The sequence below is a fragment of the Dendropsophus ebraccatus genome, chromosome 12 (genome assembly GCF_027789765.1).
Source record: "Dendropsophus ebraccatus isolate aDenEbr1 chromosome 12, aDenEbr1.pat, whole genome shotgun sequence".
NCBI lineage: Eukaryota > Metazoa > Chordata > Amphibia > Anura > Hylidae > Dendropsophus > Dendropsophus ebraccatus.
This window is the reverse complement of record NC_091465.1, coordinates 82,507,334-82,528,681: the sequence shown is the minus strand read 5'-3', so window position 1 is coordinate 82,528,681 and position 21,348 is coordinate 82,507,334. Positions and strand designations below refer to the sequence as shown.

The 21,348-nt window shown below is 45.8% G+C and overlaps 1 protein-coding gene across 1 annotated transcript in view; it reads left to right on the top strand.

Moving 5' to 3' along the window:
- The window catches only part of LOC138769243 (phospholipase A2 inhibitor and Ly6/PLAUR domain-containing protein-like), a 40,071-nt gene extending 22,984 nt beyond the window's left edge, over positions 1–17,087 (top strand). The window contains exons 2-7 of the mRNA XM_069947584.1: positions 4,258–4,381; positions 5,531–5,644; positions 7,005–7,115; positions 11,626–11,769; positions 13,902–14,051; positions 16,638–17,087. Coding sequence (XP_069803685.1) covers positions 5,593–5,644; positions 7,005–7,115; positions 11,626–11,769; positions 13,902–14,051; positions 16,638–16,828 — 648 coding nt within the window. The 5' untranslated portion in view covers positions 4,258–4,381; positions 5,531–5,592 and the 3' untranslated portion in view covers positions 16,829–17,087. The remainder of the gene's footprint in view (positions 1–4,257; positions 4,382–5,530; positions 5,645–7,004; positions 7,116–11,625; positions 11,770–13,901; positions 14,052–16,637) is intronic.
- The last annotated feature ends 4,261 nt before the right edge of the window (positions 17,088–21,348 follow it).

Genomic DNA, 21,348 nt, shown 5'->3' with positions numbered 1-21,348 from the left:
TCTAGTGCAGGATGAGCGCTGAATATACAAAGACACAGAAGAGGAAGCAGGACCTGCACACAGAGAGAAAAAGGTGAAGGACCTGATCACATGACCAGAAGGTCCTTAACCTTACAGCGTGGAGAAGAGGGAGAAAGCAGAGATGTGGTGTGTGCCAGTGTAGTCAGTGTCATTCAGTCAGTTTGTGTCAGTCAGTGTCAGAGTGTCAGTCAGTTTATGTCTGTGTGAATAATGTGTGTTTGTGTATCTGTGGTGTACTGACTGTGGGCGAGCAGTAGCAACAGAGGGGGCAGATGTTGGGTAAGTTTGGAAGCACCCCACGGGCAGTAGTCATGGTGAGCCTGGAGGGGGACCAGCTGGCCACCCCTGAGCACTCGCTCGGCAGCACCATGCGAGCAGTTGAGTTGTAGCTGCTGTAGTGTCGTATAGAGATCTGAGCCTGGTACAGCTGCTGTGTGTATGAGCCAATGCACAACTTGAGACACAGTTTTTAATAAACCAAGAATAACTTTACTCACAGCACTATGAAGGTCAAGCAGAGAAATTAACAGCTTTGAATACAAAAATCTTTTGTTCCCAGAGATAACACTCCAGCAGGGAGTAAGGGCCCTATTACACGGGACGATTATCGTGCGAAAAATCATTAAAACGTTCGAACTCAAACGATAATCGTTCTGTGTAATTGCAGGCAACGATCGAAAAATCGTTTGTATGTCGTTGATCGTTGATTTAGATCTGAACCTAAAATTATTGTTTATCGTAATTCCATATTTGTTCGCTCAAGTTCCGCATTTGATCACTAATCGCTCAGTGTAATTGCACATTGTCTATTGTTTTGCCGGGATCAGAAGGAATAAATGATCATAGTAACGATCGCAATAACGATCATCTGCAGACAGTGGCAGGAAATGCATAATCATAGAGATGAGCGAACCGGGTTTTAGGTTCGAGTCGATCCGAACCCGAGCGTTTTGCACTTGATTAGCTGGGGCAGCTGAACTTGGATAAAGCTCTAAGGTTGTCTGGAAAACATGGATACAGCCAATGACTATATCCATGATTTCCACATAGCCTTAGGGCTTTATCCAACTTCAGCAGCCACCGCTAATCAAATGCCGAAAGTTCGGGTTTGGATGGACTCGAGCATGCTCCAGGTTCACTCATCTCTAAAAAGAGACATCAGTTAACGCTTATGCAGTAGAACAGTGACACCTAGTGGTGGGAGTTGTTTAATACAGTTACAATTGGTACCGACCTATACCTGTTTAGAAAACAACAGTGGGCCCCTTTCTGGGACACTCCATATGTTAGTGGTGTTTTAAATGATATAGTGTGTGGATGATGGGTGTGTAGTGGATGGATGAGGGGCTCGCTGAGGCTTTGTCACCCGAGGGCCCCCAAAAACATTGAGCCGGCCCTGGGTGATAGCAGCCACATCTCCCTCTGCAGAGGCTGCCACCCTGTCCAACCCCAGAGCTACATGCATCATGCGGAGAGGCTAAGGTCATGTAGTTGTCCTCATGTAGTTGTCCTTATACCGGTGACCCCCATAGGAGTTTGTTTTGTCTGTATTAAACTGCTATGAGTTTTGCCTGGAAAAAAAAAAAACATATTTTTTTTCTATTATAAGGGCTCGTTCACACAGAACAAAAGCAGCTGAATTTCTGCACTAAATCAGCGCTGAAATTTCAGCCGTTAAAATAGGTGCAGAGCTAATTTCCATTGTGTTGAATGGAAATTCTGCTCTGCAGTTCACACGGTGGAATTTCCACACTGAAATAATCCGCTTTCCGCCAGAAGAATGAACATGTTCATTCTTCCGCTAGCGGAAGCCTATACAAACCAATGGGGCTCTGATTTTCTGTTTCAGCGCGGAATACGCGCGTATTCAGCGCGGAATACAAGCGTAATACAAGCGGAAATTACGCGCTGAATCAGCGCGGAAATGGGGAAAAAAGGGGGGAGGAGGATTCTAGTTTATATTCTGGTATAGTCTAGTTTACTCGCCAAATACTCGCTGAATTTCAGCGTTGAATGCATGCGGATTCAGCGCGGATTCCTCGAGTATTCCGCGCTGAATTTGTCAAGAGCTGATTACGAGCTGAACACTTTCCTAGCGGAATACGCAGGGATTCTGCTTACATTCTGCTTATATTCTGCTCGGAATTCAGTGTCAGTTGATTTCAGGCGGAAATATTTCCTCGCGTAATCCGCCCCTTTTGCTCTGTGTGAACGTAGCCTTATTATTTTTTACATGTATGTACATGTACGCCCCCACCTTATTGCAAACTGCTGGGAGCTGAGCTTGCTTCATAGCAGGTGAGAACCGACTGCCATCAACAATAGAACTGTCCCTGTCCCAATAAAAGTCTAAATCACCCCCCTTCCCATTTTATAACTAAAACACATAAAAATAATAAAATTATTAATTTATTAAAACAAAACAATGTTGTTCCGTACGGTAAACAGCATGAACAAAAAGTGGTAAAAAAAAACTCGCCAGGATTGCTGTTTTTAAAAAATTACATTTAATATATTTAAAATAATAATAATAATAAAAAGTAATTAATACGTCTGATCTAAAAAATATACAATACTAATAAAAACTAGATTTGCATTTCCAGGGAAATATATAGTGCTTGAAAAGAGCACCCCCTTACCAGTGACTTCCTTTTAAGAGAAACTTTAACCCTGGGTGCCGTCGCTTTAAGAACGACCTGGGTCCCTTTAAGAGCGACCTGGGTCCCTTTAGGAGCGACATGGGTCCCGTACCTTTTAAGATGGACATGGGTTTCTTTTATGAGTGACTTGGGTCCTGTCCCTTTAAGAGCGACCTGGGTCCCTTTAAGAGCGACATGGGTCCCGTACCTTTTGGAGCAACTTGGGTCCCATTAAGAGCGACTTGGGGCCCTTTAAGAGCCACTTAGGTACTTAGAATGGTAAAGATCATTGCTCGGTTACCATGACAATCTTACTCATGTAGGGGGGACAAAATCGTTAGGACCTTCCATCTTCTACATCTTCTATTGGCCAATAATGGACATGTGACTGTGTGGAAGTTGTGATACACTGACTCACAAGACCTTAGAGTTCCTATTGGCTGCTATATTTCCGTTATTTGCATATGTGCTGTGATTGGCTGTCAGCGTTTACAGTGTGACCATTATTTACAATGGGCCATTATTTTCTATGGGAAATTACGGGTCTTTAAACGTAAGTTTCTTAAAAACGCCAAATCCGATAGAAACAAAAAATAGATAGCACACCACACACCGCCGAGGGCTTCGAAACACAGTTTGAACGGAGTCAGTGTGCAAAGCGGTTCGGGCTGTATTAAACGCAGAAAAATGGCTGGAAGAAGAAGAAGAAACGGAAGAAGAAGAAGAAACAGAAGAAGAAGAAGAAGAATTACAATGTAGTAGAGATGAGCGAACCTGGAGCATTCTCGAGTCGATCCGAACCCGAACGTTCGGCATTTGATTAGCGGTGGCTGCTGAAGTTGGATAAAGCTCTAAGGTTGTCTGGAAAACATGGATACAGCCAATGACTATATCCATGTTTTCCACATAGCCTTAGCGCTTTATCCAAGTTCAGCAGCCACCGCTAATCAAATGCCGAACGATTGGGTTCGGATGGACTCCAGCATGCTCCAGGTTTGCTCATCTCTACAATATAGTGCTCTTTCAAGCACTATAACTAGAGATTGTGGTGCAAAAAAATGACACGCCATACAGGCCTGTAGGTGAAAAAATAAAGGCGCTATAAGACACACAATAGGGTCATTGTAATCACACGTATTTGCAAAAAAAAAGAAAAAAAAAAAAAAGATTCGAAACATTGTAAACTTGCATATCGCTTTATTCAGACTGACCTATAGTATAAAGATATCATGCCAGTTTTACTGTAAAGTGCATTACACAAACACAGAAGCCTCTCAAAATATGCAGAATTGATTTTTTTTTGTCTCAAATTCACCCCATAAATGATATTTTGGGGGTTCCAACATTCACTTTATGGTAGATTGAAAGATACCATTACAAAGTACATCTGTTCCTAATAAACACAAGCCCTCACATGGCCCTGAAGCTAGAGAAATAGTTATAGCTCTTAGAAGGTGAGGTGGAAATATGAAAATTCAAAAAATGGAAATTGGCGCTGTTCTTAAGGGGTTAATTATGTCCTGACCTTCATGACAATGACCCACACAGCGGCGCCTCTGACTCTTTTTTTATCTCACTGTCTTCTCTGTATTTCTAGTAGATACACGGAGACCGCGACTTCCAGTCTAACTAAACAAGTCCAAGACGCGGTCACATGATTGTTTAGGAGAAGTCCCAGAATGTGCAGAAAACGCTCCGTTAGTATAGAATGATAAGCACGGGTGAGTAAGCCAGGGACAATCTTCTAGAATACACTGACGTCGAGACACGTGATGGTGTCTCTGTGGTGTTTTGGTTGATCTCCCTGAGGTCAACCAGCGTCCTTTTGCATGCACTTACTAGCATTGCTCCCACTAGCAAGATTCCTACTCCACACTGATGAGGGGCAAATACCCCGAAACAGCTGTCTGTGGATCCATACCTTGCTTGGGTGGTTTCCTTGATTGGAGACATTCCTTGGCTTGGTTGTTTCTTCCCAGAGGAAGGTCTGGCTAGCTCACTGACGTCGAGACATGTGATGGTGTCTCTGCAGTGTTCTTTTGCATAATAAAAAAATGGACTTGTGGGAGAACATGAATAATTTAACTGGTTATCCAGGATTAGAAAAAAACATGGATGCTTTCTTTCAGAAACAGCACCACTCCAGTCCTCAGTTTGTATGTAGTATTACAGCTTAGTTCTATTGAAGTGAATGAAGCTAGACAGCAACACCACACACAACCTGAAGACAGATGTGGCGCTGCTTTTTGAAGATAATCCCTATGATAAACAGACCCTATAAATTCACTGGGTGATCCATCTGTGTGACTGTATTCAGCAATGTGTAGTATCACAGCGCCATCTAGTGGCTGTAAAGGAGAATTACCATCGTCTATATAACGTGTTCTATTGTAGCTTAATGTAGTTATGAGGTCTCTGCCTTCTTCCCCATCATTTGTCATCACTCTGGTAGAATATGTGGTCACAGTAGTCAGCCCCCTGCTAAGGGGTCACATTCCTGGCATTGATGAGGAGGGGGCAGGGCTGGCTAATAGAAAACAGCTGTAATCCCTTTAAGCCCACATCTATATGTACTGTACTCTCTAAAGATGTCTACAAATTCTTGAGCATTCTCTTCAGAATTATAATCAGGATCTGAATCTGAGACCCTGGCCGACCAGTACAGCGAGCGGGAGACCATGACGCTGCCAGGTGCTCTATGTCTATGGGACCTTCATAGACTTGTATTGGGAGTCCATCCAGATCATGTAAAAGCTGGAAGTGAAGTTGTCCTGTCTTGTTCTCTTATACAGCTAGAGAGTGGGAGAGATGGTACAGAACTGCAGCAACATGCCTCCTCCCCCCTTCTCCTCTCCCCCTACTGTGTACAGGACTGACACGTTCCCTTTAAGAAACTTCCATTATTACTTTCCTCCCGGAGAAGAGAAGCATCATGTCGTCCCTCCATGGACTCCTCTTCTTCCTCTCAGCGCTGGCAGCATCAGGTACAGTTAATATATCTATCAAGCCACATATATACACTGGTGCCTTGGATTAGGAGCATAATTCGTTCCGGGACGGCGCTTGTAATCCAAATCCACTCTTATACCAAAGCAAATTTTCCCATAGGAAATCATAGAAATGCAGACAATTGGTTCCACACCCCAAAAATAATGATTTATTATTCTGAATAACATGTAAAACAGATGAAACAAACATTTAGAAACAGCAGAATCTGTGATATTATAAGTTACTGTACAGTAATGGAGAGGATGGGAAACACAAGAGCGGACAGAGACTACAGGGAGCATGAAGATATGAGCAGGGCAGATGTGGGCACATACATGCAGCACTCTCTGTCCGGGGAGAGAGGGGTTACAGCTATGGAGAGATTACCCCCACAGTCCTGTCCCCTGATGTAAGCCCCAGCCTGAAGTGGATCTGCTATGATTTGGAAGGTGAGGGAGACCTCCTGGGTCAGAGTACAGGGCTGTAGACCCCGCTATGCAGACCATGCCCCTCCTCCGCTCCCCCTCCCACCCAGTACAGGGAGCTCTTACACCAAAGCAAGGCTCTTAAACCAAGTCATAATTTTGAAAAACTGAGCTCTTAAATCAAAACGCTCTTAAACCAAGTTACTCTTAAACCAAGGTACAGTACCACTGTAATAGCAAACAACAGTACATATTAACCCCTTAGTAGCTTCCCATGCTTCTGTACTTGTTCTAAAAAGGTGAACTAGATTGACAAGGGGAGCGGACACCACTTTTCCATGTTTCTAAGAGTGAAAATGTGTAAATTGCACATAAAAATGTCTTTTTTTTTTTCATAAAGACAGACAACCTACAAAGTCCTGCCTATAATATCCTACAGTAAAACAATTATCCAAAGATGATAACCGAAGAAATTGCACAATTAGATAAAGGTATACAGAAAATATTTTTTTCAATAAATCAATTCATAAAAACACATAAAATGAGCAATCAAAAATTTCTGGACCGTAAAACGAAACCTTTAAAGTTTTTTGCAAAAAAAACAATAACAAAGTTTTCACCCAGTGCTGTCAAGGAAAACAAATAAAAAAGTCGCCAGTTTTTTGTATCGCGTCAAAAACTAAACATAAATAAATACAAAATAGATAAATTTGGTTTTGCTATGATAGTACTGACCCAGAGAATAAAATGGTGACATACTTTTTAGCTCATGGTAATTAGTGTAGATATTTAAAAAACAAAAAAAAAATCTTTTTTTTTTCTTCTTTTTATTTTTTTATTTTTGCAGTGCTGGATTTGGGGGGTACTGCATCTTGGTTTGACCCCAGTTCCTAATAATGGTTTTTTAATAAGATAATCTCTATCTTGTCAGGCTACTCTGGCTCATCCTCAGACTGTGCATCTTCCCAGACGTGCTCTGGTCCCAGCGTGACTTGTCCTTCTGGTTTCCTTTGTGGATCCTTATACTTGAAGGAAAACAAAGGTGAGTTATGAGACGTCACGTGCCGCAGCTCACACCAGAAAGTGGCCGCGGGACAGGTGTACAGGGTGGCGCGATCCGGGACCCTGCACTGGAACCGGGGAGGTAAGTGACCTCCGTCGTCTATAACCACCCCATCCATAGCTGAAAAATACCCCCGAGCCGGAGTACCCCTTTAAAGAAGAGCTCTGGGCTGGGGGGATTTTTGGTAGAGTGCTGGGGATTAGAAGGATGAAAGAACATGCTCTCACCTCCCCCCTCCAGCACTGGTGCCAGTATCCCGCAGCTCCAGTCTCCTGGAGTCCTGCCTTGGCCGCAGACTGGCTGAGCGGGCCTAACATATCATGTCCCGGGTTTCCACTCCAGAAGCGGCCAGGACCGGGGGAACGGAGCTGTGTTTTACCGGTACCATGGAGCCATGGAAGTGACATCATGTTACTTCTTTCATCCTCCCCCTCCCCAGCACTCGGCCAATACACATGATTGCCAATTCCTTATAATACTGAAGATAGGTGTTGGATTAGTTATACTTGAGTTCAGGGGCGTAGCTAATGACTCCTGGGCCCTGGTGCGAAAGGTCAACTTGGGCCCCCCCCCCCTTCCTCGAGCAAGTGATGCTATTGGTGTATATATATATATATATATATATATATATATATATATATATATATATATATACCAAGACAGATATTACCAATAACACCAGCATATAAGGAAGATAGGAAGAGAAATATTATCACCATACATATTACCGCCATAGTGTTACTGACCAAATCCTGTATACTAAGACCAATAAAACACAGTACTAGATAACAAGTAACAAATAATTCCACCACATACAGACTAACACCACCGCTGCTACTGACTAATACCACCACATACTGACTAACACCGCAACATACTGACTAACACCAACGCTGCTACTAACACCACCACATACTGACTAACACCACCGCTGCTACTATTACCACCACCTACTAACACCACCGCTGCTACTGAATAACATCCACTGTACACGTATCACCGCATCCAGTCATATAGAGGTGGACGCAGCTCCACACAGGCTCTATACACCATATACATTACAGTGCAGTTATATCCGGTGACTTACAGGGGACGTCTTCTCTGATCGGAGTTCTTCCCTTTTCATCTTCTTCTCCATCCGTCCTGGGCCGTTATGAGAACTCCTATGAGCCACGAATCCACAGAATCTGCCAGACAGACATATTAGGCTCCTCACACTGACACCATCCTCATCTCTCTACAAACTGCACATTTTTATTGGCCCCTTTACACCCTCATTTAGTGGGTAGGCTGACTCTATGTGACCCCCTTATAGTTTATGCCCTATATGTAGCCTCCTTATAGATGGTCCCCCTCTATGTATCCCCCCTTATAGTATATGCCTCCTACTATGTAGCCTCCTTATAGATGCCCCCTCTGTGTATACCCCCTTATAGATGGCCACCTCTCCCCCTATGTTGCCCCCCTTATAGATTGCCCCCTCTCCCCCCTTATAGATGCCCCCCTTATAGATGGCCCCTTCTCCCCCTTATATATGCCTCCCTTATAGATGGCCCCTTCTCCCCCTTATATATGCCTCCCTTATAGATGGCCCCTTCCCCCCTTATATATATTGCCCCCTATAGATAGCCCCCTCTCCTATAGATGGCCCCTTCCCCCCCTTATAGATGCCCCCCTCTGCTATAGATGGCCCTTTCCCCCCTTATAGATGGCCCACTCTCCCCCCTCCTTATAGATGATCCCCCTCTTCCCCCCCTTATAGATGGTCCCCTCTCCCCCCCTTATAGATGGTCCCCTTCTTCCCCCCCTTATAGATGGTCCCCTCTCCCCCCCCCCTTATAGATGATCCCCCTCGTCCCCCCCTTATAGATGGTCCCCTCTCCCCCCCCCTTATAGCTGGTCCTCCTTTCCCCTTATAGATGGTCCCCTCTCCCCCCCCCCCTTATAGATGATCCCCCTCTTCCCCCCTTATAGATGGTCCCCTCTCCCCCCTATAGATGGTCCCCTCCCCCCCTTTAGATGGCCCCCTCCCCCCCTTTATAGATGGCCACCTCCCCCCCCTTTATAAATGTCCCCCTCTCCCCCTCCCTCCTATAGATAGCCCCCTATTTCCTTTATGAAAACAAATAAAAAAAAATAAAAAACACACACACAACTCACCTAACAATGCTCTCCCCCGGCGATCCTCTTCTTCTTCAGCCTCCGTCTGCCCCGCATCATGCGCTGCTGCCGGGGGTGTCGCGTCCTATCCCGGCAGCGTGCGCATCATAGAGTTCCCTGTGCTGGGACCTCCAGCACAGGGAGCATCTCTAATGTGCGCTCCCTGTGCCAGAGGTAACTCTATGATGCGCACGCTGCCGGGGATAGGACGCGACACCCCCGGCAGCAGCGCATGATGTGGGGCAGACGGAGGCGGCCTCTTGTGACCGCAAGCAACACAATGTTGCTTGCGGTCACAAGAGTGATTGATGAGGGGGGGCCTCAGGGGCGACCGCTGCGACCCTGGTAGTTACGCCACTGCTTGAGTTGCAAAGTCTCTTATGTAGTTTTAGATAGAAGACTTGTTCAGGAGATAGGGGACTACCAGGGGTAACCTGTCTAGGTAGTGCAGAACTCTGTCAGGGTGACCCTAATACTTGACTGCTGACATGAGAAATCCCTACAGTTTACAGCAGTGCTTTTTAAACGTTTTCTACTGGAGCCTCACCCAACAGACCAAGGCAATGGCTGGGCCTCACCAGACTGACCATGAGGGTGCCTGCGCCTCACTATCTGTGGTGAAAGTCCATTTAAAAGCTGAAAATAATGCTAGGGCTGCCTTTCACCCATCTCCCAAGCTCTAGATCAGGGATGTCAAACTCAGGCCCTCCAGCTGTTGCAAAACTACAAAACAGGCTCTGGACTAGAAGATCTGGTTGTAACTAATCCCTCAAGATTACACAAGGGGATCGGGCAAAGGCTAAGTGGGGTACTTTGGCTTTACTTGCTCTTTGCCAACCATTGGGTCCAGGTCAACTGAAGGACTTCCTAAAAATTATTTGTAGAACATGGTCACCCTAGATGCAGAGAGGTTGCGGACCCCTTAATGGTAGTTGACCCTCTTAAGGTTTAGCAGGCCATAGCTTCTGGCTAGAAGACACTTAAGAACCAAGCTCTGGCTGGACTGGGCACCTGGTCAGGAGGGCCAAGCCCTTAGTACAAAAAAAAAAGCCAAACAAAACCTCTCTCTTTGGATCAGCTGTTGATTTGGTTAGGAACTAAAGGTGTGTTTACACTTAACGATTATCGTGCGAATTTGCGCGATAACGATCGAATTCGAACAATAATCGTACGTGTAAGCGCAGCGAACGATCAAACGACGAACGAGAAATCGTTCATTTTGATCTTTCAACATGTTATCAAATCGTCGTTCGTCGTTCGCAAAAAATTCGCCGATTTAACCAATGTGTCAGATAGGCTTAAGCGATCGCAAAACGATTTTCCGTACGATATATCGTACCGTCTAAACGCTGATCGCTATGAAAATAAAAACGTTACTCCGACATCGTTAAACGTACGATCGGGCCAATTATCGTTTCGTGTAAACGCACCTTTACAGACTAAGATCCAAATCTAACTAACCTTCCTATATAAAAGGACTAATATTGGGCTAATTCTCAACTGGTGAGGGAGAATCTGAGGCAACTTGACGTCACATTGGTCACATCTTTCTAGAATAATCCTAGGATAGGCTAGGAGTGTGGGACCTGCCTGGCAATCAAACCCTTACAAATCTACACATATCACACACAATGCATTAACCTCCATTGAAATACTCAGCAGTGACATCTTGTGGCCAAAAAGTAATTAGACAGCTTTGAAAATAATACTGGTGCAACAGTGCAAGGAAGCATAGGAAAACATCTAGAAAATACCTGACAGAAAGTAAGACCTAGTAGAGACACATGGATTCCGGGACACTACAATGCTATTGGTATCTGTTTTTTTCTACAACATGAAAGTTTCCTTGCAATGGACAGCAAGGCTGCTCAGTCCGTTCAGTGAAGGATCCACAGACATGAAGAATGAGGAACGATTCTGCAGAAAAGATGACTCAGAAGCATGATGCAGGGGGTTAAAGGGGTACTCTGGAGGGAAAGATAAATGTTTTCAGAAAGTTATACACGGACAGAGGTGGCAGCAGAGAGCATTGTGTCAGACTGGAAGGAATACACCACTTTCTACAGAACATACAGCAGATGATAAGTACTGGAAGAATGGAGTTTAAATTTTTTTTTTTTTACAAATCTGTATAACTTTCTGACACCAAATGATTTTTTTTTTTCCTACGCAGTACCCCTTTATAGCTAAACATGGGGGGGGGGGGGGGGGGAAACAATGGCTGCTTCCAGGTTCTATATGACAAGGTGTTGCCTAGGTAAGAGCACCTCACCAATATATCAGACTTATCTTCCTTATCACCATACTGAAGTTTTTCTAATTCTTCCAGGTGAATTTTCCAAAGACATCGTCCTAGAAAGCAAATCTACAAAGAAATGCCACTTCAAGGGAAACATTAACCTTAATGGAACCAAATTCAGGATGGCAGCTACCTGCTGTGACACTGAGGACTGCACGCCTCCTGATCCTGGGTGTAAGTAGATAATTCATCCGAGGGGAGAGAGCACCTGACCGGCGTACAGACAATAGCTATCATTTATTATAATGTATAATAATGCTATATACCTCTAAATAATGAGAATAACGCCCCCTCAGCCATTACCTTACACTCTTTCTAACCCTAGTATACATAACCTGGGCCTTTTAGGTGCTTAATTTTTTGCTATTTTCGGTAAGATTACTGTAGTTAGGATTTTAAAACTCCCGGTATTACTCCAGTATGTAATTGCTTATAAATTCCAGTTGTTTATATAATTTTATATGCAGGGGCGTAGCTAGGATTCATGGGGCCCCATAGCAAAAAACTGTATGGAGCCTCTGCTCCCCTACGCACAACACAAAGCACAGGGGGCCAATGCCTGCTCGCTCTGTCAGTCCACTGTATTTAACTATAAGGGCCCATTTTGAGCCCTTACGGTGAAATACATAGGTGCGGGAGCACTTTCTGTTTAACCCCTTATGTACTGCCGTGTTTAAGTGACCCAAAGTTCACTTACATGCTGCAGCACAAAAAAGGGTTAAAAAGCAGAAGACAAGTAGATCTCTGCTTCACTGCTCGTGCACTGATAACCCCTGAGGTCAAAGCAGTGACGTAGCTACCAGGGTCGCAGCGGTCGCCGAGGCCCCCCCTTTGCCACCGCACTGCCTCATCCCCCATCAATCACTCTTATGACCGCAAGCACTGTTTATATGGTAGGAATTTTGGTAAAACAATGCTTTTTTTTAGGAAACAACATATTCACATAACCTTTTAGATGTTTTATTATGTTTATTGTATACTCATCAGTTTACGTGTCACAAGTTATTCATGGTTGCTGATCTGGCTCTATATAGTCTGGAGGAAAGAAGGGAAAGGGGGGGGCATGATAAAAAAACCTTTATATATGTTACAGGACTAAATAAGGTTCAGGAGGGCAGAAGGAAAAAAAAAAAAAGGAACTGAAGAGCAAGACACAATCTGATGTCTACCTAACGGGTTGGAATAATTTTACCATAGGTCCCGAACTGCTCACCAAGCTTGGTCCCCCAACCCCACCCCCACCCCACTGTAACTATGGCAGCACTAGCTTTAGTCTTCCTCCTCCATAGTGCAGACTGTACAGGACCTATAGTGACATCATAGTCACATGATAAGGTCCTTCAGCATGTTCACTTGTTACTGAATTGTCTCTTGGCTGCAGTTTTGCCCTAATTCGGGTGGTATCACACAGCCGATGGGGGCCCGATAATAACTGTAAACTCGCGCAGATTTGTTAGATCGGTGCTCGTTTACTTGGCCTATTACACGGCCCAATAATCGTTTAACAAGGGCTGCATGGACATCATTACCGATGTCCTTGCAGCCCTTGTTTAAACTGTATACATTACCTATCCATGCTTCAGGGCTCCTCCTGCGCTCTGCTTCTCCCCGGGTCCCGTGCGCTCCAGCTGCTCTGAAGCTGGAGCGCACCAGACGCGGGGAGAAAAAAAGCGCAAGAGGAGCCCTGAAGCATGGATAGGTAATGTATGCACTTTGCACATTGTCAGCCGCCGGCCGCGCACCGCTATTACACGTAGCCATGCGCAATCGGCGCGCAACAATCATAGCTCCAAACCTATCAGCCAATAATTGTTGTTATCGGTTGATCGTTGTGTTTATTACACAGAGCGATAAGCGTCTGGATAGGGCCGATTCGGCTGATTATCGTTCCGTGTAATAGTACCCTAAGTCTGTTTGGGTGATCATGGGCCCCAGGAGGTCAGGGCCCCGGCTACTGCCCAAAATGGACCTCTTATAATCAGCTACTGCCTACCGACTGGAGAGAGAGGAGGCCAGTCATCTCCTATCACCTTCCCCCTCTGAGCTGGCTCTAGTCCGGCCTAAACCGGATTCCTCTTCTATAGGGAAGAGGCCGAGTTCTGGAGGCTTCTCTCACATGCCAGGACATTTTATAATATAATGGATGTACCTCACTCATTACCAGTCCACATGTCCATACCGCAGAAGAAACAACCCCAATGTGAACAGAGCCTTAAAAGATCTTAATAATCCATAGCTTTAGAATATATACACTCTATATAATCCAGTCATTGTACAGTTCTATTGACCTCTGTTTTTCATGGCAGTTTTACCCATCAGCTTTGAGCCCAACGGCCTGGTGTGTCCGTCCTGCACTAGGAAGAGGTCCAGCTGGTGTGAGCCTTCCGGAATAGTACAGTGCACAGGAGACGAGACTAGGTGTGTCCTCATGGTCGAAGATGGCAATGATGACTATAGTAAGTATTCATGTTACTTTAAGTTAAAGGAATACGTTGAAAATAGATTAAAGTGGTTGTTCACAAATTTTTTTTTTTATTTCAAATCAACCTGTGGCAGAAAGTTCTATAGATTTGTAATGTACTATAAAAAAAAAACTCAATACTTCCAGTACTTATCAGCTGCTGTATGTCCTGCAGGAAGTGGTGTATTCTTTCCAGTCTGACACAGTGCTCTCTGCTGCCATCTCTGTCCATGTCAGGAACTGTCCAGAGCAGCAGCAAATCCCCATAGAAAACCTCTCCTGCTCTGGACAGTTCCTGACATGGACAGAGATGGCAGCAGAGGGCACTGTGTCTGACTGGGAAGAATACACCACTTCCTGCGGGACATACAGCAGCTGATAAGTACTGGGAGACTGGAGATTTTTTAATAGAAGTAAATTACAAATCTCTGGCACTTTCTGGCTTCAGTTGACCCTGACCCTTTAAAATTTAGGAAAAAAATTGTCTTTATAGAGCAGGAGTTTCTGCTCAATGATTGCATAGAAATAGCTGCCAGTCACTGATTAGGACCACCCCCTGGACTCTTAACAGCAGAGATAGCAAAGTTTTAGATCCATACAGTTACTCAATCCTTTCCTGTATATCCGTATGTGAAAGTGGCCCAACTTATATTCATCCAACACATATCTACTTTATATTACTATGGGGTTTATTTCCTAGGGCTTTTTTCATCCATTTTTCATCAGGTTTTTTTTTTTTTTTTTGCAAAAAACGAATGCATTTTCAAACACATCTTTTTTTTTTAACCCCTTGAAGACCAGGCCCAAAATGACCCAGTGGAACACACCAATTTTCATTTTTGCGTTTTCGTTTTTCCCTCCTCCCCATCTAAGAGCTCTAGCACTCTCAGTTTTCTATCTACAGGGCCATGTAAGTGCTTGTTTGTTACAGGAATAGTTGTACTGTGTAATGGCGTCATTCATTTTACCATAACATGTATGATGGAATCCCAAATATATTATTTATGAAGATATAAATAGGTGAAATCGTAAAAAAGACTGCAATATGGTAACGTTTGGGGGGTTCCTGTGTCTACGTAATGCCCTATATGGTAACAGCGACATGACACTATTATTCTATAGGTCAGTCCGAACACAACCATATGCAAGTTACACAGCTTCTCTAATGTTATATATTTTTTTAATTAAATAGTTTTTTTGTTTGTTTGTTTTTTTAGCAAATAGTTATTAATAAAATGGGCCTATTGTGACTCCTATAACGTTTTTGTTTTTTCACCTACGGGGCTGTATGGGGCGTCATTTTTTTTCCGCCATGATCTCTAGTTTTCAGTAATACCATATTTGTGTAGATTGGACGTTTTGATCACTTATTATTTTTTTTAATACCTAATGTAACAAAAAATCTGTAATTCTGGCACTTTTCTCCCTCTTTTCGTTTACGCTGTTCACCGTACGGGATGGCGATTGATATATTTTAATGGATCGGACAATTACGCACGCCGCGGTATATTATATGTTTATTTATTTAATTATTTTTATATGTTGTATTTGTATAATGGGAAAGGGGGGTGATTTTAATCTTTATTTGGGAAGGGGCTTTGGGGTATTTAAAAAAACATTTTTACTTTTTTTTTTACGCATTTTAAAGCGTACCCACAATCTGCGCTCCCCACTTGTACCACTTGTGCTTTTAGTCCAAGATCTGTCCTGGGGTCCGTTCGGCAAGTGATGCAGTTATTGTCATAAAAAACTACTTTTAAACTTGCAGCCCTGTGTCAAATTGGTGTTACCTAGAGTGTCTGTGCCCTAGGATTGCACCGCCCCTCTCCATCCTTCCTCCCCGCCCTCCACCATTAGGAATGCTCCTAGAACATTTTCTCCTATTCCTCACCTCTGTGAGCATGGCACATGGGCTGGATTGTTAAGGCACCTGTGCAGTCTTCAGACAGGTGATGAATTGGAGAAATGCTGCCAGGCGTGATCGCTGCAGCCTGTCATTAATGGGGAGGGCCCGGTTGCTGATTGCTGCCGGCCCCCACCCGCTATGAAGCAGAGCAGAGCGTGCTTCATAGCGGGATATACACCCAGGACGTACCTGTACACCCAGGGTCATCTGGTGACAGGCAGTCTGGGCGTAGAGGTACATCCAGGGTCGTCTAGAGGTTATCTTACACAAAAACAGGGTCGACCACGTTATTGTGTACGCTAAAAAAAAACAGATCCTTTTTTTTCTTTTTTTTTATAAATGAAGTCAATTGAAAAACGGATCAAAACGGACACACACAAATACATCAGTTTTTTGCAAAAAAAAAAAAAAAAAAAATGGTTGAAAAAACGGATTGCATAAAACTTAGTGTGAACCCAGCCTAAGCCGAATAAGGAGCTGTATAAAATGTATCTGTATTGGGGCCTGAATGTGGCGGCACAGCTCTGGAGTTACATGATACTGTAGTTGTATGGCAATGTAACAAGATACATGAAGCCGGGCACCATGATGGAGACCTACAGTGGGCAGATCTGGTAGTGCTGAGACAATTATAAGTGGAATTTATGTACTAACCTGACCATTATATCTCCGCAGGGGAAATAGATCATTTGATATCCTATCGGGGATGTGCAACAAAGGGAGTCTGTAATTTAGGTGGCCTGTCCAATACTGGAGAAATGAAGTACACACTAAAGTTTCAATGCTCCGGTGGTGGAAGAAGCGTCCAGACGGGCGTCCTGACTCCGGCCATTTGGTGTCTCCTACTGCTGACATGGCTGCTCTAGAAGCTGTACGGGTTTCTGACCCTGAGCCGAAATCCTGTCATTGGGAGATCTTCACTGTTTAGAATAAAGTAATGGAGATGGTGTCCCGGCCTCTACGGCTCTTCTACTATTGCTGAGGTTCCAATTTTTCCCATTGAATGGAACAATCCCGACACTGCAGATCCGTAACCAACTTCAAGGAACTTTCCCATATTGACATATTTTAATACATTGACATATATATAATTGTTTGGGGGTCATTTTGTTGTACACAGGTCGGTGGGCAAAATATTATATACTAGTCTCACAGTTTGAGGAGTGCTGCATAATATAAGTGGTCCCCAACCTTCTTTTTCAAAGGACTGGCTTCAGTCAAGACTATTTTTCTATGTCCCGGTTGGGTGCAGGGCTTTGGTCATATGGGGCAGGGTTATGGAGGGTAATGACGCCCCAGGTATAGCAACAACGGACGTACTTTGTATGCCTAGGCACGCTGCATGTTTTTCTATGGGATCCCGGCCGGAGAGTATACACATCGTATACGCTCCGTCCGGGATCCCAAGTGGCGCCGCAAAGAACTGACATGTCAGTTTTCTGCGGCCACAATTTAGTGAATTGCAGCCGTAGGAAACCCTGTAAGTTCACAAGAAATTCTACCCCCCCTTTCCCCATAGTCAATGAGTACCTGCAGCTCCGATGTCTGTTGTAACAGGCTTTCTGGTTCTGGGCCAAGACGGTGTAGTCACCAGCATGTGAAGTCAAAGCCCAGAACTCGTTTTTTTTTTTTTGATAATTCAGACAGCTAACCACGTCACATTACTCCTTCCATATAGAAAGGTTTTTTTTTTTTATTCAATTCCAGGTTAGCTGGTTGATTCTGGAGGTCCCCCCCCACAGTTACTGTCCATGACGATATCCTTACAGGTCACATGATCTTATCATCGCTGACTGAATAGGAACAATGGCAATGACTAGAGATGAGCCAAGCAGCTGAAAATCTATTGCGCAAAGTTCTCGAATATTGGTTCGGATTCTTTAAAATTTGCAAATCGAATACAAACTAATCTCAATAAAACATCCAAATTATAGTAGAAACAACAATGGGATTATTGCAGAGTAGGGATTTTTTTCAACAGATGTTGTTGTACAAACACACGGGGTGGATCCGCAGCGGATCACTGGCCTGTAGTATGTATGCAGTAGCGGTCTTGGGCACCACGCATCCCACGCAATTGCGTGGGGCCCCCGACATCCAGGGGGGCCCCGCTCTGGTGCCCAAGACCGCTGCGGCTATGTGCGATCGTAACGAGCGCACATAGTTACAGGCAGCAGCGGCACTGACAGGGCAGGAGCCATTGGCTCCCTCCCTGTCAGTCACTCTTGTGGCCGCAGGAAGTGTTTTCCCTGCGGTCACAAGAGGCTGCTCTGTGTCTCTGGTGCCGGCGCTCGAGGCGTCACTGGAGCGTCGGTGCCATGACAACGGGAGAGCGGCCTTATGTGACCGCAGGGGAAACACTTCCCGCGCCCACAAGAGGGAAGAGAAGAGAAGAGGAGAGAAGAGGAGATGCTGGTCCCAGGTGAGTAAAAATGTTTTTTTTTTTTTTTTGTGTGTGTTATATACTATATAGGAGGTAGAGCACACAGTGGGGGCCTATATAAAACGGGAGGAGCGCACAAGGGGCTATATAAACGGGGGGAGCGCACAGGGGGGCTATATAAACGGGGGGAGCGCACAGGGGGGCTATATAAATGGGGGGAGCGCACAGGGGGGCTATATAAATGGGGGGAGCGCACAGGGGGGCTATATAAATAGGGGGAGCGCACAGGGGGGCTATATAAACGGGGGGAGCGCACAGGGGGCTATATAAACGGGGGGAGCGCACAGGGGGCTATATAAACGGGGAGAGCGCACAGGGGGCTATATAAACGGGGGGAGCGCACAGGGGGCTATATAAACGGGAGGAGCGCACAGGGGGCTATATAAACGGGGGGAGCGCACAGGGGGCTATATAAACGGGGAGAGCGCACAGGGGGCTATATAAACGGGGGGAGCGCACAGGGGGCTATATAAACGGGAGGAGCGCACAGGGGGGCTATATAAATGGGGGGAGCGCACAGGGGGGCTATATAAATAGGGGGAGCGCACAGGGGGGCTATATAAACGGGGGGGAGCGCACAGGGGGCTATATAAATGGGGGGAGCGCACAAAGGGCTATATAAACAGGGGGGAGCGCACAGGGGGCTATATAAACGGGGAGAGCGCACAGGGGGCTATATAAACGGGGGGAGCGCACAGGGGGCTATATAAACGGGAGGAGCGCACAGGGGGCTATATAAACGGGGGGAGCGCACAGGGGGCTATATAAACGGGGGGAGCGCACAGGGGGCTATATAAACGGGGGGAGCGCACAGGGGGCTATATAAACGGGGAGAGCGCACAGGGGCTATATAAACGGGGGGAGCGCACAGGGGGCTATATAAACGGGAGGAGCGCACAGGGGGCTATATAAACGGGGGGAGCACACAGGGGGGCTATATAAACGGGGGGAGCGCACAGGGGGCTATATAAATGGGGGGAGCGCACAGGGGGGCTATATAAACGGGGGGAGCGCACAGGGGGGGGCTATATAAACGGGGGGAGCGCACAGGGGGCTATAAAAACGGGGGAGCGCACACGGGGGTGCTTCATAAACGGGGGGAGCACACAGTGGGGGTCTATATAAACGAGGGAGCGCACAGGGGGGCTATATAAACAGGGGAGCACACAGGGGGGCTCTATATAAGTGGGGGAGTGCACGGGGGCTATATAAACGAGGGAGCGCACAGGGGGGCTATATAAACGGGAGCACAAAGGGGGCTATTTACAAGTGGGGGAGCTCACAGGGGGCTATATACAAGTGGGGGAGCTCACAGGGGGCTATATACAAGTGGGGAGCTCACAGGGGGCTATATACAAGTGGGGGAGCTCACAGGGGGGCTATATAAGGGGGGAGCACACAGGGGGGCTATATACAAGTGGGGGAGCTCACAGGGAGGCTATATACAAGTGGGGGAGCACACAGGGGGTATATAAAACTGGGGGCAGCACACGGGGTATATACAACTGGGGCAGCACACGGGGGGTATATACAACTGGGGGGAGCACACAGGGTATATACGACTGGGAGCAGCACACAGGGGGTCTATATAGTATACTGGGGGAGCACACAGGGGGGCTATGTATAACTGGGTGATCACACATGTCTATATATAACTGCGGGAGCACACAGGGGGGTCTATATACCACTGGGGACAGCACACAAGAGGTATATACTACTGGGGACAGCACACAAGAGGTATATACTACTGAGGGCAGCACACAAGTGGTATTTACTACTGTCGGCAGCGCACAAGGGGTCTATATAACTAGGGGCAGCACACAGCGGTCTTAATTACATTGGGACTGCACAGAAGTGCCTATATGCCTCACTACTATACTGGGGCACAGAACATACCTAATTATTAAGTGGGAGCACAGGGACACCTTTAATCTGTGGGGGCACAGAGGGGCGTAACTACTATATAGACGTAGAGGGAACCTAACTACTGTATGTGTTGGAGCCTAAAATATTTCTCTGACAGATTCTGGAAGGAAGATTACCAGCCGGGAGAAGACTTCAAGGTGGCCCAGGCTGGATGGAGAGAGAAAGAAAAAAAAGTAAAAGACGCTGATCAGAGAAGACGCCTCCTGTAAGTCACTGGATGTAACTGCACTCTGTTATAGGGTCTGTAGTGATAGGGGTCATGGTGTGTCAGTATTATGTTATAGCATCATTGGTAATATCTTCCTGTTTTGTTCAGAGCAGTTTTGAGGTGATATGTAATCTCTGTATGGTGGTAGGAGGGTTATAAGAGGACTACTGGGGGGGGGGGGGGGGCAGCGCATGTCAAGGAGGGGGGGCATGGGGGGGCCCCAGACATGACTTTGCTTGGGGCCCCAGAAATGCCAAGACCGCCCCTGTATGTATGGGAAGCCATACTTGCAGTGGGATGGACATCCCGCAGCAGGTATGTAAAGAGACCGCCCTGTTAACCCTCTGCCAGACGGAGCATATACTGTACCTGCTCCATGATCCGGCTTGCTTCCGGGGTTCCCGGCTGCACGTTCTGCTCAGCCAATCAGTGGCTGCGTTGGGGCAGCACACTGATTGGCTGAGTGAGACGTATTGCCAGGAACCCCCAAAGCAAGCCGGATCGTGGAGCAGGTACAGTATATGCTCCGTCTGGCGGGGGGTTAACCTGGCAGTCTCCTTACATACCCACTGCGAGTATGGCTTCCCATACAAACTACAGGCCAGTGATCCACAGCGGATTTTGCTGCAAATTTGCAGCAAGAAATCCGCTGCGGATGCGTCCTGTGTGTTCGTACCCTTAGGCTATCTTCACTCGACGTATATTTTCGTAAAACCATAGCCGTCATACAACGGCTGTGATTATTACGAAAATATACGTGCCTTTGCTGCCTATGGGAGCCTATAGGAGCGTATACACATAGTATTCAT